This window comes from Dipteris shenzhenensis, chromosome 16, assembly GCF_047967505.1.
Source record: "Dipteris shenzhenensis isolate YYH24624 ecotype China chromosome 16, Dip_SZ_1.0, whole genome shotgun sequence".
NCBI lineage: Eukaryota > Viridiplantae > Streptophyta > Polypodiopsida > Gleicheniales > Dipteridaceae > Dipteris > Dipteris shenzhenensis.
This window is the reverse complement of record NC_141611.1, coordinates 29297634-29318411: the sequence shown is the minus strand read 5'-3', so window position 1 is coordinate 29318411 and position 20778 is coordinate 29297634. Positions and strand designations below refer to the sequence as shown.

Below are 20778 nucleotides of genomic sequence, written 5' to 3'. Positions count from 1 at the left end.
GGGGGGGGGGATATATATATATATATATATAGAGAGAGAGAGAGAGAGAGAGAGAGGGAGGGAGGAGGGAGGGAGGGAGGGAGGGAGGGGGGAGAGAGAGAGAGAGAGAGAGAGAGAGAGAGAGAGAGAGAGAGAGAGAGAGAGAGAGTAAGCCATATTTAGATATGAAGTTTGTCAATGCTACCTATTGTTGAATAACAAGGGATATGAGACTTGGATTAGGACTGCTTGCTATGCATTTCTACCTTCACTTTGTGCCCATAATTTGTTTACTGATTTGTGTAGATATTTGCTATCAAAGGGCAATTCTTAATCTATGTCATCAATAGCTCATTATGGTTCCCTATACATTCAACATACATGTATGAAAGGCTTTAAAAAAAAGGTTCATGTATTTGTAGATTATAGAAACTGATACTACTTGTAGAAACAAGTAATCAGCTTACCCTAAAATTTGGTTTTCAAGTAGAAGAAAGAAGAAGAAGAAGTGGATGTTGCTAGCTCAATGCAAAAAATATATTGTGCACTCGCAAAAATTACAAAGGTAAATGCACTAGTCAGTGCAATGATTTTTGAAATAATGTTTCATTCATCATATAATGTCAATCAATTGCTTTGAAAAGAAAAAGCAAAAACAGTTGTTTTGATTGCACGTGAATCTTCTTTAAAATATTCTCTCTATTATGACACACTATGCTTGATTGTGTATGCGAGCTCTGATAAGTAATGGTGAGAGGTTGACATTCTTACCTTGCGCAAGTTGAAGGGCACGATGCAATTGTTGTTAATAGCCTAGATGGCACAAACCTAAATATGATGACCCTATCTCTGTTGAGTTGTCATGCCCCAACCCAACGCATTCATCAATTGGAATAAGTGAATGGATTGCCATTCCCCAAGGCTCACTAATGGTTAGAGTCTATGGCTTTGTGGGTTTTCTTCCTCCTCATATGTTAAGAGGAAAACCAATTAGGAGAGAGTATTATTTATGATTTGGGTATATAAAGGGATCCAAAAGTCCATCCCCATCATGCAACCCATAGAATCAAACCATTAAATACAAAGTCTATTCATCAAATCTTATCGATACTTGCATCGTGTCACCATGTATGATTGAAGCTTGCATTGTGTCTACGTGTATGATTGACTCTTTCAATTTTTGCAAATGATTCATCAAGAAATATAATTTAGATGATTTCTATATTCCATTCAAGCATTTCTTGATCATCCAATTTATTTTTAACACATACTCATGCCATACATAGGCATGTGCAAGGCCATTAAAACAAACTTTTGTTCTCCATGTAGTATTTATTTGAATGGATTTAGTTTCTAAAATCTACAACCACATTTCATTCAATGAATTGCTTTTTAGAAGCCCTTTCATACATGCATGCATGTAGAATGTATAGGGAACCCTAATGAATTGTTAATGAAGTACATTAAGAATTGCCCTTTGATAGCAACTTCTACACAAAATAAGTAAACAAATTATGTGCACCAATTGTAGGTAGAAATGCAATAGCAAACAGTTCTAGTCTAAGTCTCATATGCATTGTTGTCCATAGGCGGCATCGACAAGCTTTATGTCAAATATGACACTCTCTCTCTCTCTCTCTCTCTTAATATTAGCATTGGGATCTTGCTATCTAGAGCAATGCATGGGAACCAAAGATCCAAGTTCAAGAGGCTTGTAGAATGAGAGCTTGGGAGAAATCTATGATGATATTCCTTTTTTACCATCATAACACTAGTGGTCCACCCATGCATTGCTCTTTGTAGCAAACTACCAATGCAGAGATGCACAGAGAGAGAGAGAGAGAGAGAGAGAGAGAGAGAGATTGGGTATTGTTTACTTGGAGCCAATTCTGACTCATTTTAATTGATCCCAAGCATAGAAATGAAACACACATACATGATGACACGAACCAGAGCCTCAACCACCAAGACCCACATGGGTTTTACAAAACTTGGTGGGGAAGGATGGCTTATACAATACGTGATAAAGTTTTTTTAACTTCGTAGGAAGGAGAGAGAGAGAGAGAGAGAGAGAGAGAGAGAGGGAGGGAGAGAGAGAGAGAGAGAGATGTGCGATTGTTTGGTACTTCGTAAATTGATTTTTGGTTAAAGAAAGTTTTCCTAAAATTACTATAATGATAACCTTATCCTCCCCTCTCTTTAAGCATCACATCAATTTTACTTGATTCATGCTATATTTTTCAAATTGTTGGGACACACAATTTTTCACCAAGGAGTCCAACTCTTGGCCTAACGTATCTCAATCTAGTCTTGTGATTCACGCTTTATGTACTGTGATGCCAAAAATTGATATTTTATTTGGCATTGGTATTGTTTTCTTCTATATTTGATAAGAGTTTGAGTATCAAGTGATAGCCTAGCAGCTCTCACTTATTTCTATTTTCTAAGATATTGTATGGGATTGAGAGGATGAGTGGAATGGATCATTGTAAAGACCATAGGTGTGAATTATAAATACCTTGGTATGGGGTGAGAGTTATTTGTGTATGGGATATTATGGAGTTTTTAGAAAATAGGAAGAGTGAGTCATATAAAGAGGTGGGCTCATGTCCATGTGTTCCAATAATATAAGAGAGGCCACATGCCAAGCATGTGGAAGGCATGTGGAGGAGTGTGGAGTCAAGAGGAATCCTTCTAGAATTCCCATGTGGAATAAGGAGGATGTGGACATATGGAAAAGAGAGGGTCCCTATGGGCTCCATCTGGGGAGACTCTTGACTTTCTCAATATTTTAAGAGTCTTGAGCATCTTTTGATGGGACACATGGCAAGAGTAGCCAAAAAGGACATGGATGGTGACATACGGGCTTATGTGGTTGATGGGGAAAAGAATCTACAGGCAACAATTGTAAATGGGTGAAGGAGGGTGAAAAAATCTCTATAAAAGGAGCCCTCCTCTCCCTTGTTCATCATCTCTTCCACCATTAGGCCTCATGTTGTTGTAGCCCTAGTCTCCTCAAGCCTCTTCCATGAGCCTTCTCTCCCTCTTGTAGATATTCTCTTATGTAGACTCTTGAGTCCATCTCTCTCTAGTTCATTCTCTCTCTATGAGTAGTCTTGGAGCTTTCGCTCCCTCCTTTTGGAAAGTGTTTTGAGCTAAGTGTAAAGTGTCTATCAAGGAGGTGCAATGTTTCCTCGGAACCTAGCCATTCGACTCAATCAGCCCCTTCAAACTCCTCGATATATATCAGTTCATGTCATGTTGAGCTACAAGATCTTCTTTCAACAACGTATCGCTCTTCTCTTTGGCACAGGCCAGCTTGCTGAGATTATGGCCTCTGCTGATCCTTTCCTTCTCCCTATGCTTGAGTACAACATCACTTGGGATGTTATCATCTTCATTCTCATCTAAGGGAGGAAAGTATGGTGTGGTCTCTTGGTATAAAAGCTTCTTTTTAATGTCCCTTTCCCAGTGATAACTATCTCTATCACTCAGTTCGAAAGCAGCAGGAAGTGAAGAGGTACGTGAAGTTTATTACCACCAACTTCATGTCACAGTACCTAGCCAAACAACATCCAAGTCACGTTATATAATGTTCAGCTTTATGATGCAAGCATGGTGTATATAGGTTCCCCAAATTGGGAAAAAGACAAAATTTATAACTAACTCAAGGGAAAGGAGGGTGGTGTCTATGTAAGGTTGATGAATCATTTCTCATCATGACTCCCAATGGTGTCACTTCATGCTTTTCTTTTATGTGCTTAAGATCGATACATTCAAGCATTCACAATCATGTGGAAGCAGACCTTCCAATAGTTGCCCTAATTGAACACGATGGACACATTGACATTCAAGTAGAACATGCATCTAGGCAATGAAGTCCAAAATTTTATGTTATGCAATGTTTTTCATATCATCTCTATGCAAGTAATAGCTGTAGGCAATCATAGGGCAAGGCAAACAAAAAGAGAATGTCATCCAGTCAGACTTGTAGCAGTGAGAGACAATAAAAGAGGGAGGGATTCCACAACACCAAATTAAAGACATGGCCTGCAAAATCCATGCTAATAGGAGTCCAATTCGTAAACATTGTAGGTGATTCATTCGAGAGTTAACAAATGATGAATTTCAGAACCTACTCAAGCAATGTTAGATTGGATAAGTTTCCAATAAGGAAATGGCAGTCCAAGAAATCGTTGGAGATATTGTAGTAGCGCAGGCTACAACCAAAGTTGAAGATGTGGAGGTCTATCTCCCGCTCACATTAAGGAGAAGAATGGAAGAAGTGGCTGTTGCTAGTTCAATGCAAAAATACATTGTGTACTCACAAAAATTACAAAGGTATACACATTGGTTCATGCAATGATTTTTGGAAAAATGTTTCATTCATTATGTTTCTTGATAACTTGAAACAATTGTTTTGATTGCAGTGAATCTTCTTTAGAATATTCTCTCTCTATTATGACAAATGATGCTTGATTCAGAGTTACACTTGTTGAGTTGCGATTTTTGGAAGATCTAGGAGCCAAATATATCTGAGCTTGTGATAAGTAATGGTGAATAGGTTGAGATTCTTATCTTGTGCAATTTGGAGGGCGTGATGCAATCGTTGTCGATAATCTAGATGGCTAACCTTATCTCTATTGAGTTGTCATTCCACATGCATCGATTGGAATCATTGAATGGAGTTGCCCAAGGTCACTAATGGTAAGAGTTTATGGCTTTGTAGGTTTTCTCCCTCCTCGTATGTCGAGGAAGTATAGAATATACTTTATGCTTTGGGTCTAGAAAAGGATCCAATAGTTTGTTAATGTGAGACTAGCACACGATCGTGATTGGAATCATCTTTCTTTGAGTCTCTTGTAGGCTTCTTTTTGTTCCCTTTTGGTATTTTAGGTTGGTATCTTAGGTGGTGGCCATGATACAAAAGGGGCGTGGGGATGATGCGTGGTGAGCTGATTTGACACACTTAATGATATCTTTGTTGGACACCCCTTCTCGCCTTGCCCAAGCACCCGTCCGTCTGAACGTGGCACGACTGCCGACCATCCTCCCAAAGGGGGCTTGATCGAGTATCAAAAAGTTGGGAAACCATTGCCGAAGGTGCAGTGGTGGTGGCGGTGTCCGTGTACGTGAGGGAGGGGCGGGCACCGGAGGCCAATCGAACACCTCGGAGCCTCAGGGATTCATGTGGCCGCTGCATCGGACTTGCGAGATGTCGGTGGTGGTGGTGAGCATCTGGGTGCAGTGGGGAAACGTGCGGTAGTACATACGAAGGGGCAATTAGGACATATACCGGAAGTTCTGGTGCGAAGGGTCCCAGCACACCGAGCCTAAATACCGAGCCTGAGGCTCGGGAGTGTCGAGCCTGAGGCTCGATAGTGCCGAGCCTGCATCCGCCATAGCCAAGGAGCTTGCACAAACCAAAATCCACCTCCAATCGTGGCCGAAATCTGAGCCGCAATACGTAAATTTATCAGCAGCTTCCTTCTCTTGCATCGGTAGAAGAATCCGAGGACAATCTCGCATCCATTCTGCCTGAAATCGAGCCGTAATGGAGCCAAAAACGCGGCTAACGTAGCTTCCGCATGGATCGTGCTCATATCGAGACGGCATGCGCGGAGAACGTAGTCAAACTCTCGGCTAAGTACGTCGATTCTGTTGACAGATTCAGCAACGTCCGTCGGTCGATTGCCGACGAGAATTTGTAGGGTATCGGGCAAGAAAGGTAGAGATTTGCCTGTCTTGCTTCGCTGGTTGGACTGCAGGTTTTTTTTGATACCGTATCGAGCTCACAGCACTCCGGACGTCTTCGCGCTTTTGCGAGAATCGAAGACAACTGCGGATTTCTGCCACTTCCTGGCAACAGGCAGGCTGCTTCTTTATTGATCGTCGCTAAGATGAAGTCGAGGAACCTCTGTAGTGCCGTCAGGTGATCTGTTGTCTTGGCCTTTTTGCTTATCCAACGCTTCGACAGACGCTTCACCACCTTTGTTCACGATGAGCATTCAGAGCGTGCGTACCCGAGTCGGCAAGTATGAGCTTGGCCGTACTCTCGGAGAGGGTACCTTTGCCAAGGTCAAGTTCGCCAAGAACATGGAGACGAATGAGAGTGTGGCTATCAAGATACTAGACAAGGACAAGATCCTGAAGCACAAGATGGTCGAGCAGGTACTCTGGCTGCTTACCATTCGTCCGTTTTCAGAGACCTGCATTTTTAGCAGTAGGACTCGGTTAGCTCGTCTAGTTGATTCCGCCGGAGAAAGTCCAGTTCAAGACACGGACGCAACGTGCCGCAGGAATTGTGCTGTCGAATTGGGCGTAACCGTGTGCTATTTAATTGATCCAAACCAGGAAAGACAATTGTTTGTCGTTGCTAGAAGAAATAACTGCGCTCTTTAAACTTTCGGCCGATTTCGTCCTTCTAGGAGGCCGAGTATACGTATATAACCCTTAATCTCCAGAATCGCACTTGGATTGCTCCTGACTGTGCTAAACTTACTTGGGACAGCAAAGTTGTCCTTTTTTAAATATCGGTTTTTTAAACCCTCACTGAAACAATGAGGATTGGGGCATATGGATGAAACGAAAATGTAGGAAGGGAAGGCAGTTTGCAAAAGGGTATTACTCAGTGCATTCGAGTTCTTTTGCAATTTGAGCACACGCAGCCCTTGGGTTGGAAATAGCAAAAACCTTCAGGCGTTTGAGTTTGCATATTGATGATGAGATTTTGTTTGAGTAATAACTAGAAGGGCTATACCTGTCGACAGATCAAACGAGAGATTTCGACAATGAAGCTCATTAGACATCCAAATGTGGTGCAGTTGCATGAGGTAGGTTGCTTTCTTCAAACAAGTCGAGTTCTTGTGCAGTAGTTTTATAGTATTACTGTGAATTTCAAGTTCTGCGTCCTTCAACTATTCTTAGGTGGGGACTGGTTCACGTTAAATTGTGCTGTCGTTCAGTCTTTATGGCTCCTACTGTCAATTGCATCGCTTTGTTTTTTCTAACTGTCCCTTTCTGTCTTTCCAGGTAATGGCTAGCAAATCAAAGATATATATTGTGCTAGAATTTGTGACTGGAGGCGAGCTATTTGACAAAATTGTAATTAAACCTTTGAACCCCTATACACTGCTGATTGACCATATGCTTTGCAATCTATCTATAGCAGGCATGCAAAATTTAGCTGAGGCAATGATCAAGTAGTCTTAATGCTCGACTCATATCATTTCCAGGTCCATCAAGGTAAACTCAAAGAAGATGAAGCAAGGAGGTATTTTCATCAGCTTATAAATGCTGTAGACTTCTGCCACAGTAGGGGAGTTTACCATAGAGACCTAAAGGTTTGTGGTTTTCACAGTAGGGCTGCATGTTAAGGTTCATTTTAATATTTTTGTATTTTGATGTACCAGTACGTTTTGATTTTGTCCCAAGAATGTGGAATTTCCTCTTCCCGATTCTACTGTTTGTGATCCTTCCAATTCAGCTCTCAGGATTATAGAGTTTAAACTTCTAACAAATAAGTACGGATGAGTGGAGGACGTTGTGGGTGTGACACTGATATCTCTGCCTTTGCTAACAGCCAGAAAACTTGCTGCTGGATGCTCATGGAAACCTCAAGATTTCTGATTTTGGATTGAGTGCTTTACCACAACAAGTTCGGGTAAGATTCATTTTGGTTGTGGAGGTGATGCTATCTATTTGCTTAGTTGTTCTCTTGGCTGACGATTTTGATTTTGAAGTGAATGCCACTGGTTGCTGCCTCTAAGAAAGGGGAAAAGTAAGGTGACAGTGTGGGGTAGCCCTAGAAATGCTAGTGGGTGTTGTGGAATAGAGGGAAAAATGGCAGTACGAGGGGAGGGGACTAGCATCTGGTTTTGCTTGAGTGACGCTATAGCCCTACCCTTTGTCCTTTCCAATCTGGGAGGGAGGGCTCCTCCCCCATCACCCGCGCAGGACCTGGGCGGTTCTGTCACAGCCCTCACGTCAGCTCACCACGTGCAACAGAGGGCCTTCAACCTTCGCTTGCAGGGGGTTTGTAGCAAGAATGGCTTAAGCAGGGAGCATTCAAGGCTCCTCGCTGTCCTTCATCAACACAAGGATTGGGTCTTTCAAGGCTCCCCCCCCCCCAAAAAAAAAAACAAACCCCACAACACATACACCCACCCTCCATCCCTCTTCCCTTCCCTTAAATCGTTCTTCTGAGTAGAAGGGAGGGCATTCGCTCCCCACTCAATTGTGCCATTTGCTTGTAGATGGGGCCTAGCCTACCACCAGTTTGTACGTGCAAGCAGTGCCACTAAAGCAAAGAGGGGGTTTGCTGACAGTGAGCTTGACCTGCAGGTCATGTCCAAGGTCTATGGCTCGTACTTGACATGCAAGTTGTCAGTTTGCAGAGCACGAGGGACTCAAGGCTGTTGGACAGCCAAGATTTCACATTGATCATGTGACTCTAGTCACACTTCGAGGTGTCATTGAGGAGGCCAAGGCACGGAGAGAGATGGTTTATTATTGCTTTGTGGATTTTTGCAAGCCTTTTGACACAATGTTACGGACCCACCTAGTAGACATCTGCAGGATTTGGGATACGGTTAGGAGATTATCTGGGCAGTCCTAGCACTGCATGAGAGGTTTCAGGGTTTCAAGCAGGGTTTCAATGGTGAAAGGATGGACAAAGGAGACCGGTCAGGAGTATGATCGGGGTCGAACATGTTTGTCCTTTGTCATGAACGTTGTTTGACCTCTACATCGATGAGCTTGAGACTTTCATTAAGACACTAGGAGGGCTAGACTCACCTCTCACTAGCTCCTCGGTTCAAATTCTTCTCTACATAGACAATGTGCTCTTACTCTCTTCTTCAGCTGAGGGTCTCCGGCGACATCTAGATGCACTTCTTACCTTCTGTGAGACACATGATTTGAAGGTTCATGTTGGGAAAACCAGGGTTATGATCTTCAACATATCCAAGCAATCACACATAGAGAGTAGTCCACTTTCTATGTGTTTTCTGTAGAGACTGTTCCCTTACACATACTTGGGAGAGCTTTTCTCTGGCCCGATCTTCACTATGAGACCAGTAATGCAGGTTTGACTGAGCAACGGGCATGCCATGCTTGCCAAGGCTGAGTGCTAGTGCTTTCACTCTCATTTTCAAGATTCTTGAACCAAATGTTCTTCTTACTATATGATCTGCCTAGCCCACTGGGCAATATATATGGCAGCACATGCCAGTACCTTGACCTATTAGGTCGATTGGGCTCGGGTGGAGAGGCTTTAGTTCTCTTACTGGCACAGATGGTTTGCAGTTTGCCTTTAGTTGTACACCAGATCACCTTGGATGAGTTCGGGATTGCTGCACTTCAGCTTGACGCAGCATTTCAGGTGATCACATACCTCCATCTAGTTAGAGATCTTGGTTCTAGACCTTGAGTTGACATAGGTTACCATGGCTGACCTTATACACATCCATGACTTAGTAGCTAAGAGTCATCAGGTGTGTCTGCATGGAGATAGTTTGTGAGTCTTGGACTTCACATGCCCTCTCAGCTAGATTTAGATGCTCGTCTGGGAGAGCCTAAAATGAAATCGTGTAGTCTTCACAAGAAGTTGTAGCTTGAATGAAGAGATTTTGGACTACCTTTTGATTACCCTTCTCCTTTAGTGCTAGCCTTCGTCATGACTGAGTCTACCCTTCACCTCCGGAGCGCCAACAAAAACTCAATATGAAGACTTTGTATAAATGGATGCTCAAGTATGTGTGGGTGTTCGGATTTGTATGTGTGAGAGCATATGTTTATACTATTGTCTACACTCATTGTTGGGCGCTGATGATGTCAGTGCACATGTCATAGTAGCTAGTCCCTGCTATGTGTGATGGAGCTTATGGTTTTCAACCTTATGAGTGATTATCATGAGATTGAAACTACACTATGTTGTGTTTCTAGAGGATGAGTTTGGGCATGTTGTAAGACTCATCTAGGTATATGTGACTCTTGGACTCACATGGACAAACTGCAATCTTTTCAGTATAGTCTCGAGGCCCCCATTTTTTCTCTCGCTTATCACGAGGCATACCAGGTCACTCAAGTGTATCTTGTATAGCTACACTAATAAACCTGCTTAGCATCCTAGCGAGCTGCTTGTGAAGCGCTTTTATAGAGAGCACTACCTGCATATTTGAGAGTAGGGCTTTATTGTCCCATTGGGATACACACGGATCCACCTCCCCCACTCCTTGAGGATCTTGATCAGGCCAGTTTCGTGTTTCCTCTCTCCAATTATCCATGAGACTGGACGGGTTGACGGCACATGTGGGGGGGTCGCATTTGCACTTTATGTGACTTATAGGAGGCTAAATCTGAGGAGCACCTTGCCTTCAGATGTCTTGTGTACAAATGAGATCTGAGGCTACCACCATTGTCTTTCTAGAGATGGATTCGGACTCCTCGTCCATCCAAATCGAAGACGAGTAGCAATTTTCCTTCACGAGGCCATACGACACAGAGAACAGTTCCTCAAGATTCAAAGATGAGATTCTAAGGCGCAGCCAGAGCCCTGTCAAAGGGTGATAACTGTTTTTTTTCAGTCAGGTAGCATGAGCCAGCATCCCTAGGGAGGTAGTATGGGACCAAAAGCGAGAGACACAATAGACTCACCATCACGTTGATACACAGATGAGGCCCCTACATGTTTGTTGCCTAAGGATACATCGGATAGGGGTCACAGTGGCACTTGTTCGGCGGAATACTACTACGAGGAGACCACAACGGAGGCAAGTTGATCAGTATCAAAGCTTTATCATGGTTTTATCCCTTTGCGGTGCCGATCACCATGTGAGGCTCTATTCATTAAGATCCTCCTATCCATTCTCAGCCGCTCGATGGATCGAGTCCCTCAGACAACATACAAAGGATAGCCACAGTGATACCACCTTGTATATCTATCTTTGGCATGCCAAAGGCAAGTGCCTAAGCTTTTGTTTTGCCTTCTCTATCTATGGGGATTGTGCAACGGCCTTAAATGAATGCTATCATGGAAGGATAATGTGAGAGGGGATTTAAGGGTTGTACTAATCTAAGGGTGAGGTTGTCACATCTCCTTTGGCAAGCCTAGTGAAATTTTCACCTTGTTTTCCTATGGATTTCATATATCAGTATTCGCCTTGGGTGTTGATGCCCACTTAGTGGCTCCACCCATTCATGTTCTTTCTCATTGTATTTGGTGTTTTATGTCTCATAGACCCTTTGGTCTTTCATAGACTTTAAGAGATTTTCTTCCTATCTTTCTCCCTTCCTCAACATCGTCTCTCTCTCTCTCCCCCCCCCCCCCCCCCCCTACACACGCACATTGTACAATGTCCCTAACCAACTAGCACTTGGCCTCACATGTACCACGCCCCACTTCATGCATGCTTTTCACAGTCGGTGGTGTCAAGCACAGAGCTCGAAAGCTTCACAATGGCCGAGCAAAGGATCATGAGACTAAATTTATTGCATATGGGATATACACCGATCTTAGAAAAGCTCTTCGATGAAGCAATTTGCATAGGCTTTCCACCCACCTGGACCCTTAACACCATAACACCCATACACAAGGCAGGAGATCCCATAAGTCTTGAAAACTACAGGACCATTATGATTGGACATGTTATGTCCAAGATCTACGTGTTAGTACTCAACGCAGAGGTTAGCTTAGTTGCAGAGCTTCGAGGATTCATAGCCATAGGGCAGGTAGGCTTCTCGGTAGATCATGGGACCATGGACCATATACTTAGACTCAGGGGGATCATCGAGGAGGCTAGGGCATGGAGACAGAGGGTGCATTGTTTGATACAGTGCCAACTCATGAGATGCCTATAGGAGTTGGGATACGATCAGGAGATCATGTAGGTAGTCTTGGCACTTGATGAGAGAGTCTTAGGTAGGGTGCAGGGTGGACAGAGGAGACAGCACTGTTGGGGTCACCACAGGGTTGTCCTTTATCACCGACCTTGTTTGGCCTCTACATAGATGAGCTTGAGACGTTCATCGGGACCTTTAGGAGGGACTAGTTGCTCTCTAGTTGGATCCTTGCTTCGGATACTTATATACGTAGATGATGCGATCCTTGCTATCTTCTTTAGCCGAGGGACTTCAGCGACACCTAGATGCACTACATTCTTCTGGTGAGGCACATGACTTGAAGGTCAACCTTGTTAAGACTAAGGTCATGATCTTCAACACATCTCGGGCAGCCATGCACAGATAGCATTTTACCTTGGATGGGTTACCTATGGAGGTAGTTGCATCCTACACATACCTAGGGGTCCTGTTCTCCGGCCCGATCTTTACAATGTGACAAGCACTACAGGCTCGACTAGCAGGGGTCACGTTGCGCTTGCCAAACTTGAGCGACCATGCTTTCACTCTCACTTCCAGGACCCTCAGACCAAGTCTTTCCTCAACTCTTTGGTCGACTCTGTATGGCAGCCCTTGTTCGAGGCATGATCTATGAGAGACGGAGTGGGCTCGTGTTGTGAGGCTTCAGGTTCTCATGCTTTCACGGATGATCCATCAGTAAGCCTTTTGTTCCACATGAAATAGTTTTGGCTGAGTTCGGGGCATCCCTGCTCTAGCGCAATGTAGCATTCCAGGTGATCACATATCTCTTTCGCATTCGATAGTATGGATCATTTTGCACCACAGGGCGACGTAGGCTTCCTTGGTTGGCTTTGTACTCCTCCATGACACTAGCAGTAGAGGAGGGAAGAGGTGTTGGTATGGCACATACTTGTAGATGGTTTGAGAGCCTTCTATCTTGCTCACATATCACGAGGTGAACCAGGTTATCTGAGAGGATCTCCTATAGCTACACACATTCATGACTTTGTTGGTACCCCGTCATCTCCCTGTGAAGCTCAACTTCTACAGAGACCACTGCTTACAGAATTCAGAGGAGGGCTTTATCGACCCACCAGGATACACTTGGATCCACCATGAGGATTTCGATTGGACAGTTCCTGGTCTCATCACACCACCTCCATATAGGGAGTGGTGGAGGAGAGGGTATATCCCGAGAGGGACGCATCTCTACCTTGTGCGATTCTCGGGAGATCGAGTCAGAGGAGCATTTCGCTTTCAGGTGGCGGATGTACTACGAGATCAGAGGTCGATACCATTGCCTTTTCAGAGATGGCTTTGGCTCCCTACCTAGTCTCCTATCCTACCCAGACGAGAGATGCTTGGCAGCCTTCATTCATGAGGCCGTACAACAAAGGGAGCAGTTGCTCAAGGCATGTAGGGGAGATCATGACACACATCTAGACTCATTGACCAACAGGACTCACGGAGGCAGCCATTGCAGGAACTTGAGCTGGAGTCAGCGACACGCTAGGGGTTGGCGGCGCACTAAGGCACAGATCACGCTAGGGGACCTTACTTCCATGCTTATTAGACCAGATGCCCGACCCATAGGAGTGACCATGGCACTTGTTCGCTCTGCAAGGCTATAGTCAAGAGACTTCAACGGGTTGAACATGTTGCCAGCCGCCAGTGCCCTATCATAGGGTTTCAGCCACCATTGCAGCCTCACACACCGATGCCCCCTCCTAGGGTTGAAACTCTCACTGGATTCCATTCAGAGAGCTTTTCCCCTTTTATGTACCGACACCGTTATGGTAAATATTATGTAAGCATGCATAAGGAGAGCTTTCACTAAAACCTTTCTCAAGACCCTTGAGATTTTCTAAGGAAGGAAGGAACGACATTTATTGACGCTCATTAGCCCTTTCAATTTTTATAGAACCTATAATTTTGGCCTTTTTTTGTGAATCCGCAAAGGGGAGTAGGGGAGTATGTGCGACATATCCAAATTCGTTTCATGTGCTTGTTGAGATATTTATTGAATTGTGGATGATGTGGAACATGTGAATATTACAACTTTAAAGGTTTAAACTGACAATTGAACCTTGATTTTAAAAAATCTAGATAAACAACTTAACAAGAGCTTTAGAGGGCTACATAGATTATATACCAATCATCATAGATCAATAAACGTAAATATCATGACAACAGTTAGTCAGTCACATGTGACATGAATGAAATCTACATCTCGATACATATAATAGGAAACTTTTGACTCTCAAGATTCATCCTAATCCGAATCTGCGAGGTCATTGCCACTGCTGGATCCAAAGTCGCCATCAATGATAGCATGGTTAAGTCAAACTCAATGTTTGTTGTTACACCCCACCCACACAAAAAAAACAAAACAAGAGTGTCTAAAGGTGTCTTAAGGTAAGACACGTGTCTTAAGGTAAGACACATGTCTTAAGTGTTGTATCATAAGATACGAGTGTCTTAACAACCATGCTTTCAGTATCACTACACTCAATTAAAATAAAAGATAGTGGAACCAAAATGGATAAGGGAATGGCGGCATGAATACATGTTATGACTAAAGCCTTGTTTATGGAGGCTATAGTGGAAACCTAGCTAGTCATAGTTGAAGCGGATGAATGTATAAAAAATCCTATAACATGAACTCTGATATTTTTAAGTGTCACTATTGGCTTTGAACCCCTTCAAAAATTCTAAGAAGAACAAGTAGGCTAAGTTAGAGTATTGGGGTTGACTTTGGCCTTTTTTTTTGGGGGGGGGGGGGGGGAGACCAAAGGCAAATCAGAAGGTAGAGAAGTACTAGTTGGAAGAGAGAGGTTTTCCCTACTCCATTTACAAGAACATAATACCTTAAAGGGGGGAAGTTTACATCCCCGACTAACCATGGGTCGCCAATAGTTAGTACTAGGGTTAGGAGGGACCCTAGAGGCCGAGGCTATTAGCCTAGGGTGGAAGGCCTAGGGCTAAGGTTAAAGAATACTATCTGGTTTAGAGGTCTAAAAGGTAAAGAGCTGTTTACAATATATGTAGCCATGGCCTTGGCTATATATTGGCACGAGGGCTTGGGCCATGGGGATTTATAGATCAGTATTTGGATTGTGGATCTTGGCCATATGCATGGCAGGCTGGCAAGCTAGTCAAATGCCTCCCTTGTAGAGGCGTTGTCTGTGGTATGGGATGCTGATGTCTACTGGGCTAGAGTCAGGCCGTAGACCTTACTTGTGACTTTTGTGTGCTTGGGGGTGATCTGGAAGACCTCTAATGGTTGGGTGGCAAGTCAAATGCTCTAATGGTTGGCAAGCTAGTCAAATGCCTCCCTTGTAGAGGCGTTGTCTGTGGTATGGGATGCTGATGTCTACTGAGCTAGAGTCAGGCCGTAGACCTTACTTGTGACAGAAATGTAGTTTAGCTCCTAGTCTTCGGTTCGGTGAAGATGATCTTGGTGGTTGGCTCGGAGAGGGAGTCGTCTCAAATTTGATGGAATAATTTGCATGGCTTCACAACATTCTAGAATGTTCTTTTTTTTTTTGTTTTCCTTGTTTTATGTCTATTTAGGTCTCCTAATTTGTCTTATGAGGGGCAGCTGTTCTTCCAATGTAGTATCTATGATAATGGTTCTATATGTGCATGTTATTCCTCAAACAACTATGCGGTTCTAATATCAGTTTTCCTTTGTCTCTATGTTCCAGGAAGATGGTCTGCTTCACACAACGTGTGGAACCCCAAATTATGTGGCTCCTGAGGTGAGTTCACGTTAGTTGCTGTTGTTTTGATTGGACACATTTTATTCGTTTAAACCTTACTCAGTTTCTGTCTTCCAGGTCATAAATGATAAGGGTTACAGTGGTGCAACTGCAGATCTGTGGTCTTGTGGCGTCATTTTATATGTTTTGATGGCTGGCTACTTACCTTTTGATGAGTCAAATCTTATGACTCTGTATAAGAAGGTAATGTGAGCTGTAGAACTATGTGGCTGCATGAGATCCTGGGACTATTTCTGCTTAACACTAAATGTTGATGGACATATTGCAAATCTTTATGGAGGCAATCTCTGGATGACCATGGGTGTTGATGCTCAGACTGTTTGGTCACGTTTTTGGGCCCGATGTTGTCTTAGCTACTTCAGACTCAAAAATTCTAAATTGGTGAATGGGCAACGGACAGGTTGGCATAAAGCAAATTGTTTTTGGCCAATTATTGAACCTGTGCATGTGCAGATCTATAAAGCTGATTTCACGTGCCCCGCGTGGTTCTCGTCTGGTGCACGCAAATTGATACTAAGAATACTAGACCCCAACCCTAAAACTGTGAGTTAAAATATCTTTAATCATGGTTGTTCTTGGGCTCTCCACTGCTTTTGGACTGTGCTACTATTTGATTTTCTTCTTCCTCCTGAACTAAAACTGTCCAATTCTGCAATTGAATCGTTGGTAATGTAAATTTTCTCATCTTTGCATGGCTGGCTTCTGGTCTGAGCATGGAAGACAGGAATGGCAGGTTTTGAATACATATTTCATGAGTCTGGCACATCTCTTGTGTTTTGTGCTGTTTGTCAGGAGTGTGCTTGCAAAAGTGTGATATCTAGTTAGATAACTTAAATCTAAGATAGTTGCAAATTGAGATTGCAATTTAGAACAACAAAAACTTCCAACTTAACACAAAGCATCAGTGATATGGGGTTTAGAAGTCTTGAAATAAAGAAATCAACACAGCATGGGGTGTAAACCAGGACTACCCCCTACTAGGAGGTCAACCCTTGGTATATTTGTTTATTCAGTGACCATGATTGCAGTACATTGATATCCATAGCTTGGTTGGGACGTCTAGAGTTTTTAACATATAGAACTCTGAATGGCAGTGGTATGATAATACGATGATATCTACACAAAAACTGGGAGATTGATTCTCAAAAAAGACGCTAGGAGCAAACCTTGTCACAAAGTGTCTTAAGAAACCCTAGTGCTACTGAAAACTCAGCGAAGTGAATATCAATCAACTGCAATTAATCTTCCTCGATAACATGCCAGATATCACTTGCACTTTCAGTACTCCAATATTCTATAATTCCAAAGGTAAATGTCAGCAAATCTCTAGTGAAGCACAATGCAGACTGTCTTCAATCAAAACAACAGCCTAGAAAGTGTGATTGGCTGTGTAAATAACTTTTAGATTCAAGTTGCAGCCTAATAGACTAGTCTGATTCTTCCATGTATGGCATCAACTTGTTTTGACAAAAATATCCAAGAAGAAGGTAAAAAACTTTAATGATTTGAATGTGTAAGGATGGAGAACATTCCCTGACCAAAGTGGAAGTGGCATCCGCTTGGGCATATATTTGAAGGTCTCATTTAATATTAAGCCGTCATGGCTCCACCTGTGCACTCTGTGTCGTCTGCCAAGTGGATGTATGCTATCCTCAGATGTGCAATAATAAGGCAGAGAGTGTACCTTGTTTGCTATTTTTTAAGTACCAAAAGATATGCATGTCTGTTTTTTGATAGATAGACAGTTTAGTCAGTATTGGGTGGGAATCCAGTCAGCCCCTTCTTTTTTCAAAACTTTGGTTGTTTATGATGCCATTCTCCACCTCAATCTTGGTTTCAAGCTATCTCCTCCCGACCTTGCATCGTTCATGAGCTTTCTTGGATAGATTTGGAGGGTGGGTTGTTTTGGAGGAGAGGGTGGACTGAAGCCTTCCTTTGGGGGGTCTTTGTGAGCCCCTTGCTTGTTGACTACAAAAAAGCGTAGGGGTGGGGGTGTAGTTGCGAAATAGATTGTTCAAATGTAGAGGATAGTTGAGCTGAGGTCTATGGGCATATTGGGGGTTGTGGAGAGTTGCTATGGTCTCTTGGGGTGCTCTGCCAGTTCGTGGGTCTTCTGGGGATAGGACTCCATGGCTTCTTTGTAGAAGCCATTAGATGTGCAGGTGCTCTTGGAATCGCCTGGGCAGCCAGGCTTGTCTGCCTTAGCTCACGAGTCTCCCAAATGCGAGCTATAAGTCTCAGCAGTCGTGCCAAAGGCATAACAAACACATCTGTGACAGTGTCAAATGATGCAGCAGGTGGTAGGTATAGGTCCAAATTGTGGGCTGGAGCAAGACGGACACAGTGGGGATGGGGGATCCTGTGGGGTGGAAGTGGGATGAGCAGAGAGAGATATGTAATGAAATGATATGCTTGTATTAAATTCCTTTCAAAGATTACATCTTGAACATATTGGGTGTTGTGATACCAGTTCGAATTTCCCAGATTGGTCCCACATGGGAACATGGCTCATCTTCTCTTAGAAGTGTGAAACTTCACAGGATTTTCATGAATGGCATGTATAGAATGCAAGCAGATGTAATCCAACTTATAAAGATGATGATACTTGTTACATCCTGCAAGCATACACACTGCTACTCATGAAGGTGAGGTGTATTGTGCAAATATGTGTACCACTATTTATAAACAGAAATGCCAGAGGCTTCTGTGCCCCCTCAGCATGGTATCCATTGGTAGATATCTGGCACATCCGGTAACCTTGACGTCTTGCTAAGCTGTTTCTCCGTAAATGCCTTGTGGTACTTGCACCATCCTCAACACCGGAGGCTAAAAGAAGAAAATGCAACACGTTGAGGCTTGGTTTTTTATGGAATTGTACTTGTTTTGTGTTGAACTTCGTTGTTAAACATAGAAGTATGTATTTTAGAGTCAACGGAAGAAAAAGGAGAATTCTAGCCAGTTGTGTTGTTGAGAATGACGTGTATATCAATCGTCTTGAACGTATCCTATTTATTGAAATAAACATTGGCCATCATGAACTTATCATGATTAGTACTGCTGCAGCGGATTACCATCCCTGAGATTTTGGAAAATGAATGGTTCAAAAAAGGGTATACACCAGCCACATTTCGTCAAGAGAAAGACATCAACCTTGATGATGTTGATGCTGTTTTTAATGATTCTGAGGTATTTCTTCCTGTCAATCAAATCTAGCTCAAAACCTCCTTTGTACTACCCAAGTACAGGAATTTGCCATGCCATACCTTCTTTGCATTAAACATTGTTGAGCTTTTGAGGAATTGTTGTTTATGGCAACGTCCCACTGGGTTCAGAAGCTCAGAGTGAAGCTCTTGTATCCTTGTACTATGACAGGAACATCTAGTTACTGAGAAGAAAGAAACGAAACCAGTGGTGATGAATGCGTTTGAATTGATCTCTATGTCACAAGGGCTTAACCTCTCGAACCTATTCGAAAAGCAGCAGGTATATTTCCAACTAGGGGTGTGCGCCTGCTTGCATCTGCACATGTAAATCCCATTAGGAGTAAATCTGCAAAACGATTTGTATCATCAATTTATTTTCTCATGCTGAAGGTCACATTTTGGCTGACCTTATGTGCTGCAGGGTTTAGTGAAACGAGAGACAAGATTTACATCAAAGCATCCTGCCAAGGAAATTGTGTCCAAGATTGAAGAAACAGTGAAACCTATGGGATTCAATGTACAGAAAAACAATTACAAGGTGGAGTGCAGGCTCTCCACTCCTGGAAATGTGTCAGTCTTGTAAAAAATTGTGTTGACTTTTGCAGGATGTATGTTCTTATTTTAGAGAGATTATTGTAGCAACAAGAACAGGTTATTTGTGGCTTATTTTTCAAACAATCTGATATCCTATAGCTAGAGTTTTGTTTGCTTGTGGCTTACCTTGCTAAAGTGTACTTTCCAGCTGTGATTGTGCTCGAGTTGATCATGTTACAGCTCGTGTTGCAGATGAAATTGCAGGGAGAGAAAACAGGAAGGAAGGGCCATCTTTCTGTAGCAACTGAGGTATTTGTTCTTAAATGCTAAGCTACCCGATGATGTTTCAGGTCAAACATGCATCTGTGAAAGGTAGTCCATAAAAGCCTTGTAATAGTGTATTATTGAAAATGTTGTTTGAATATACAGGTTTTTGAGGTAGCCCCATCACTTTTTATGGTGGAGGTTCGCAAATCCGGTGGGGACACTCTAGAGTTCCACAAGGTAGAGCATCCTAATCTGTCCCAAAGTGATTTAGGAAGTTCAGCATTATAAGATGTTTTACTGTGTTGTAGAGGATGGGTTGATTTTTGTGCCAGATAACAGTTTGTTGGATCTCAGCTCTGATGCCATCTACGTTGGATGCAGTTTTATAATAACTTATCAACAGGGATCAAAGATATCGTGTGGAAATCAGAGGTGGATATGGCAGGAAAGAAATAGCCTTAGCATGGATACCACAACTGGATGTCTATGTTAACTTTATCTTGTATGTAGTATTTATTCATTTTTTACTTTGTAAGATGGCGAAGTTTATGATTCAAGGCAATTGTATTGCTATGCAGTTCTCTAATTGTAAATAACCAATAGCATGGAGAGTGGTTAGTATGTTTCAAAAGCCAATAGCCGACAGCCATGCACAACTTATAAAAGTGTGTTGTCACTGTTTAATACTATGCCAATATTTTGATTTCAGTGCCAGGGCTTGCTTGAGCAAAGCATACTAGTGCCAAGCTGGCTGCATCTCATAGTACAGAATGGCCTTTGTTGCTGAGTTTAATAATTTCACATTCTTAAAAATACTTTAAATGTGAACACTCAATGGCCTGATTGTAGTAGAACATTCTAGGTCACAGCCTTTCAAGGAATTGTTAAAGTTTGTTACAGAAACATTATCAGGCCCTAATATGCCCTTAATGTATACACCAAGGATCTAATGTTTTTATTCTTCTTTTTCTTTTTAATTTTTTAAAATTCTTTTTTCCCCTTTTCTTCTTTGGGGGATAGTTGAGTAATTCAGGGAGTTGAGTATTGCCCATCATTTTAAACTTAATTCACTTGATGCTCTTGATAGGTGTCCAAGGAGGTTTGACTGAAACATGGCTAGCTTGGTTGGCCTTGTCAAAATCCTTTCTACTTGT

The 20778-nt window shown here is 42.7% G+C and overlaps 1 protein-coding gene across 1 annotated transcript; it reads left to right on the top strand.

Annotated features, from left to right (window-relative positions):
- Window positions 1-5315: 5315 nt before the first annotated feature.
- On the top strand, window positions 5316-20352 carry LOC147892802 (CBL-interacting protein kinase 23-like). Its single transcript, XM_087387495.1, has 14 exons — window positions 5316-6150; window positions 6750-6812; window positions 7012-7083; window positions 7215-7322; window positions 7562-7642; window positions 15546-15599; window positions 15678-15803; window positions 16074-16163; window positions 18684-18806; window positions 18993-19103; window positions 19245-19361; window positions 19610-19666; window positions 19787-19861; window positions 20006-20352. The coding sequence occupies exons 1-14, from the start codon at window positions 5980-5982 to the stop codon at window positions 20078-20080; spliced, it is 1323 nt and encodes a 440-aa protein (XP_087243621.1). The 5' UTR covers window positions 5316-5979; the 3' UTR covers window positions 20081-20352.
- Window positions 20353-20778: the final 426 nt, after the last annotated feature.

Coding starts and splice junctions, on each gene's coding strand:
- LOC147892802 (XM_087387495.1), top strand. CDS start 5,980: ATGAGCATTCAGAGCGTGCGTACCCGAGTCGGCAAGTATGAGCTTGGC. Junction 19,104..19,244: donor ACCTATTCGAAAAGCAGCAG/GTATATTTCCAA, acceptor TATGTGCTGCAG/GGTTTAGTGAAACGAGAGAC. Junction 19,362..19,609: donor TACAGAAAAACAATTACAAG/GTGGAGTGCAGG, acceptor CTCGTGTTGCAG/ATGAAATTGCAGGGAGAGAA.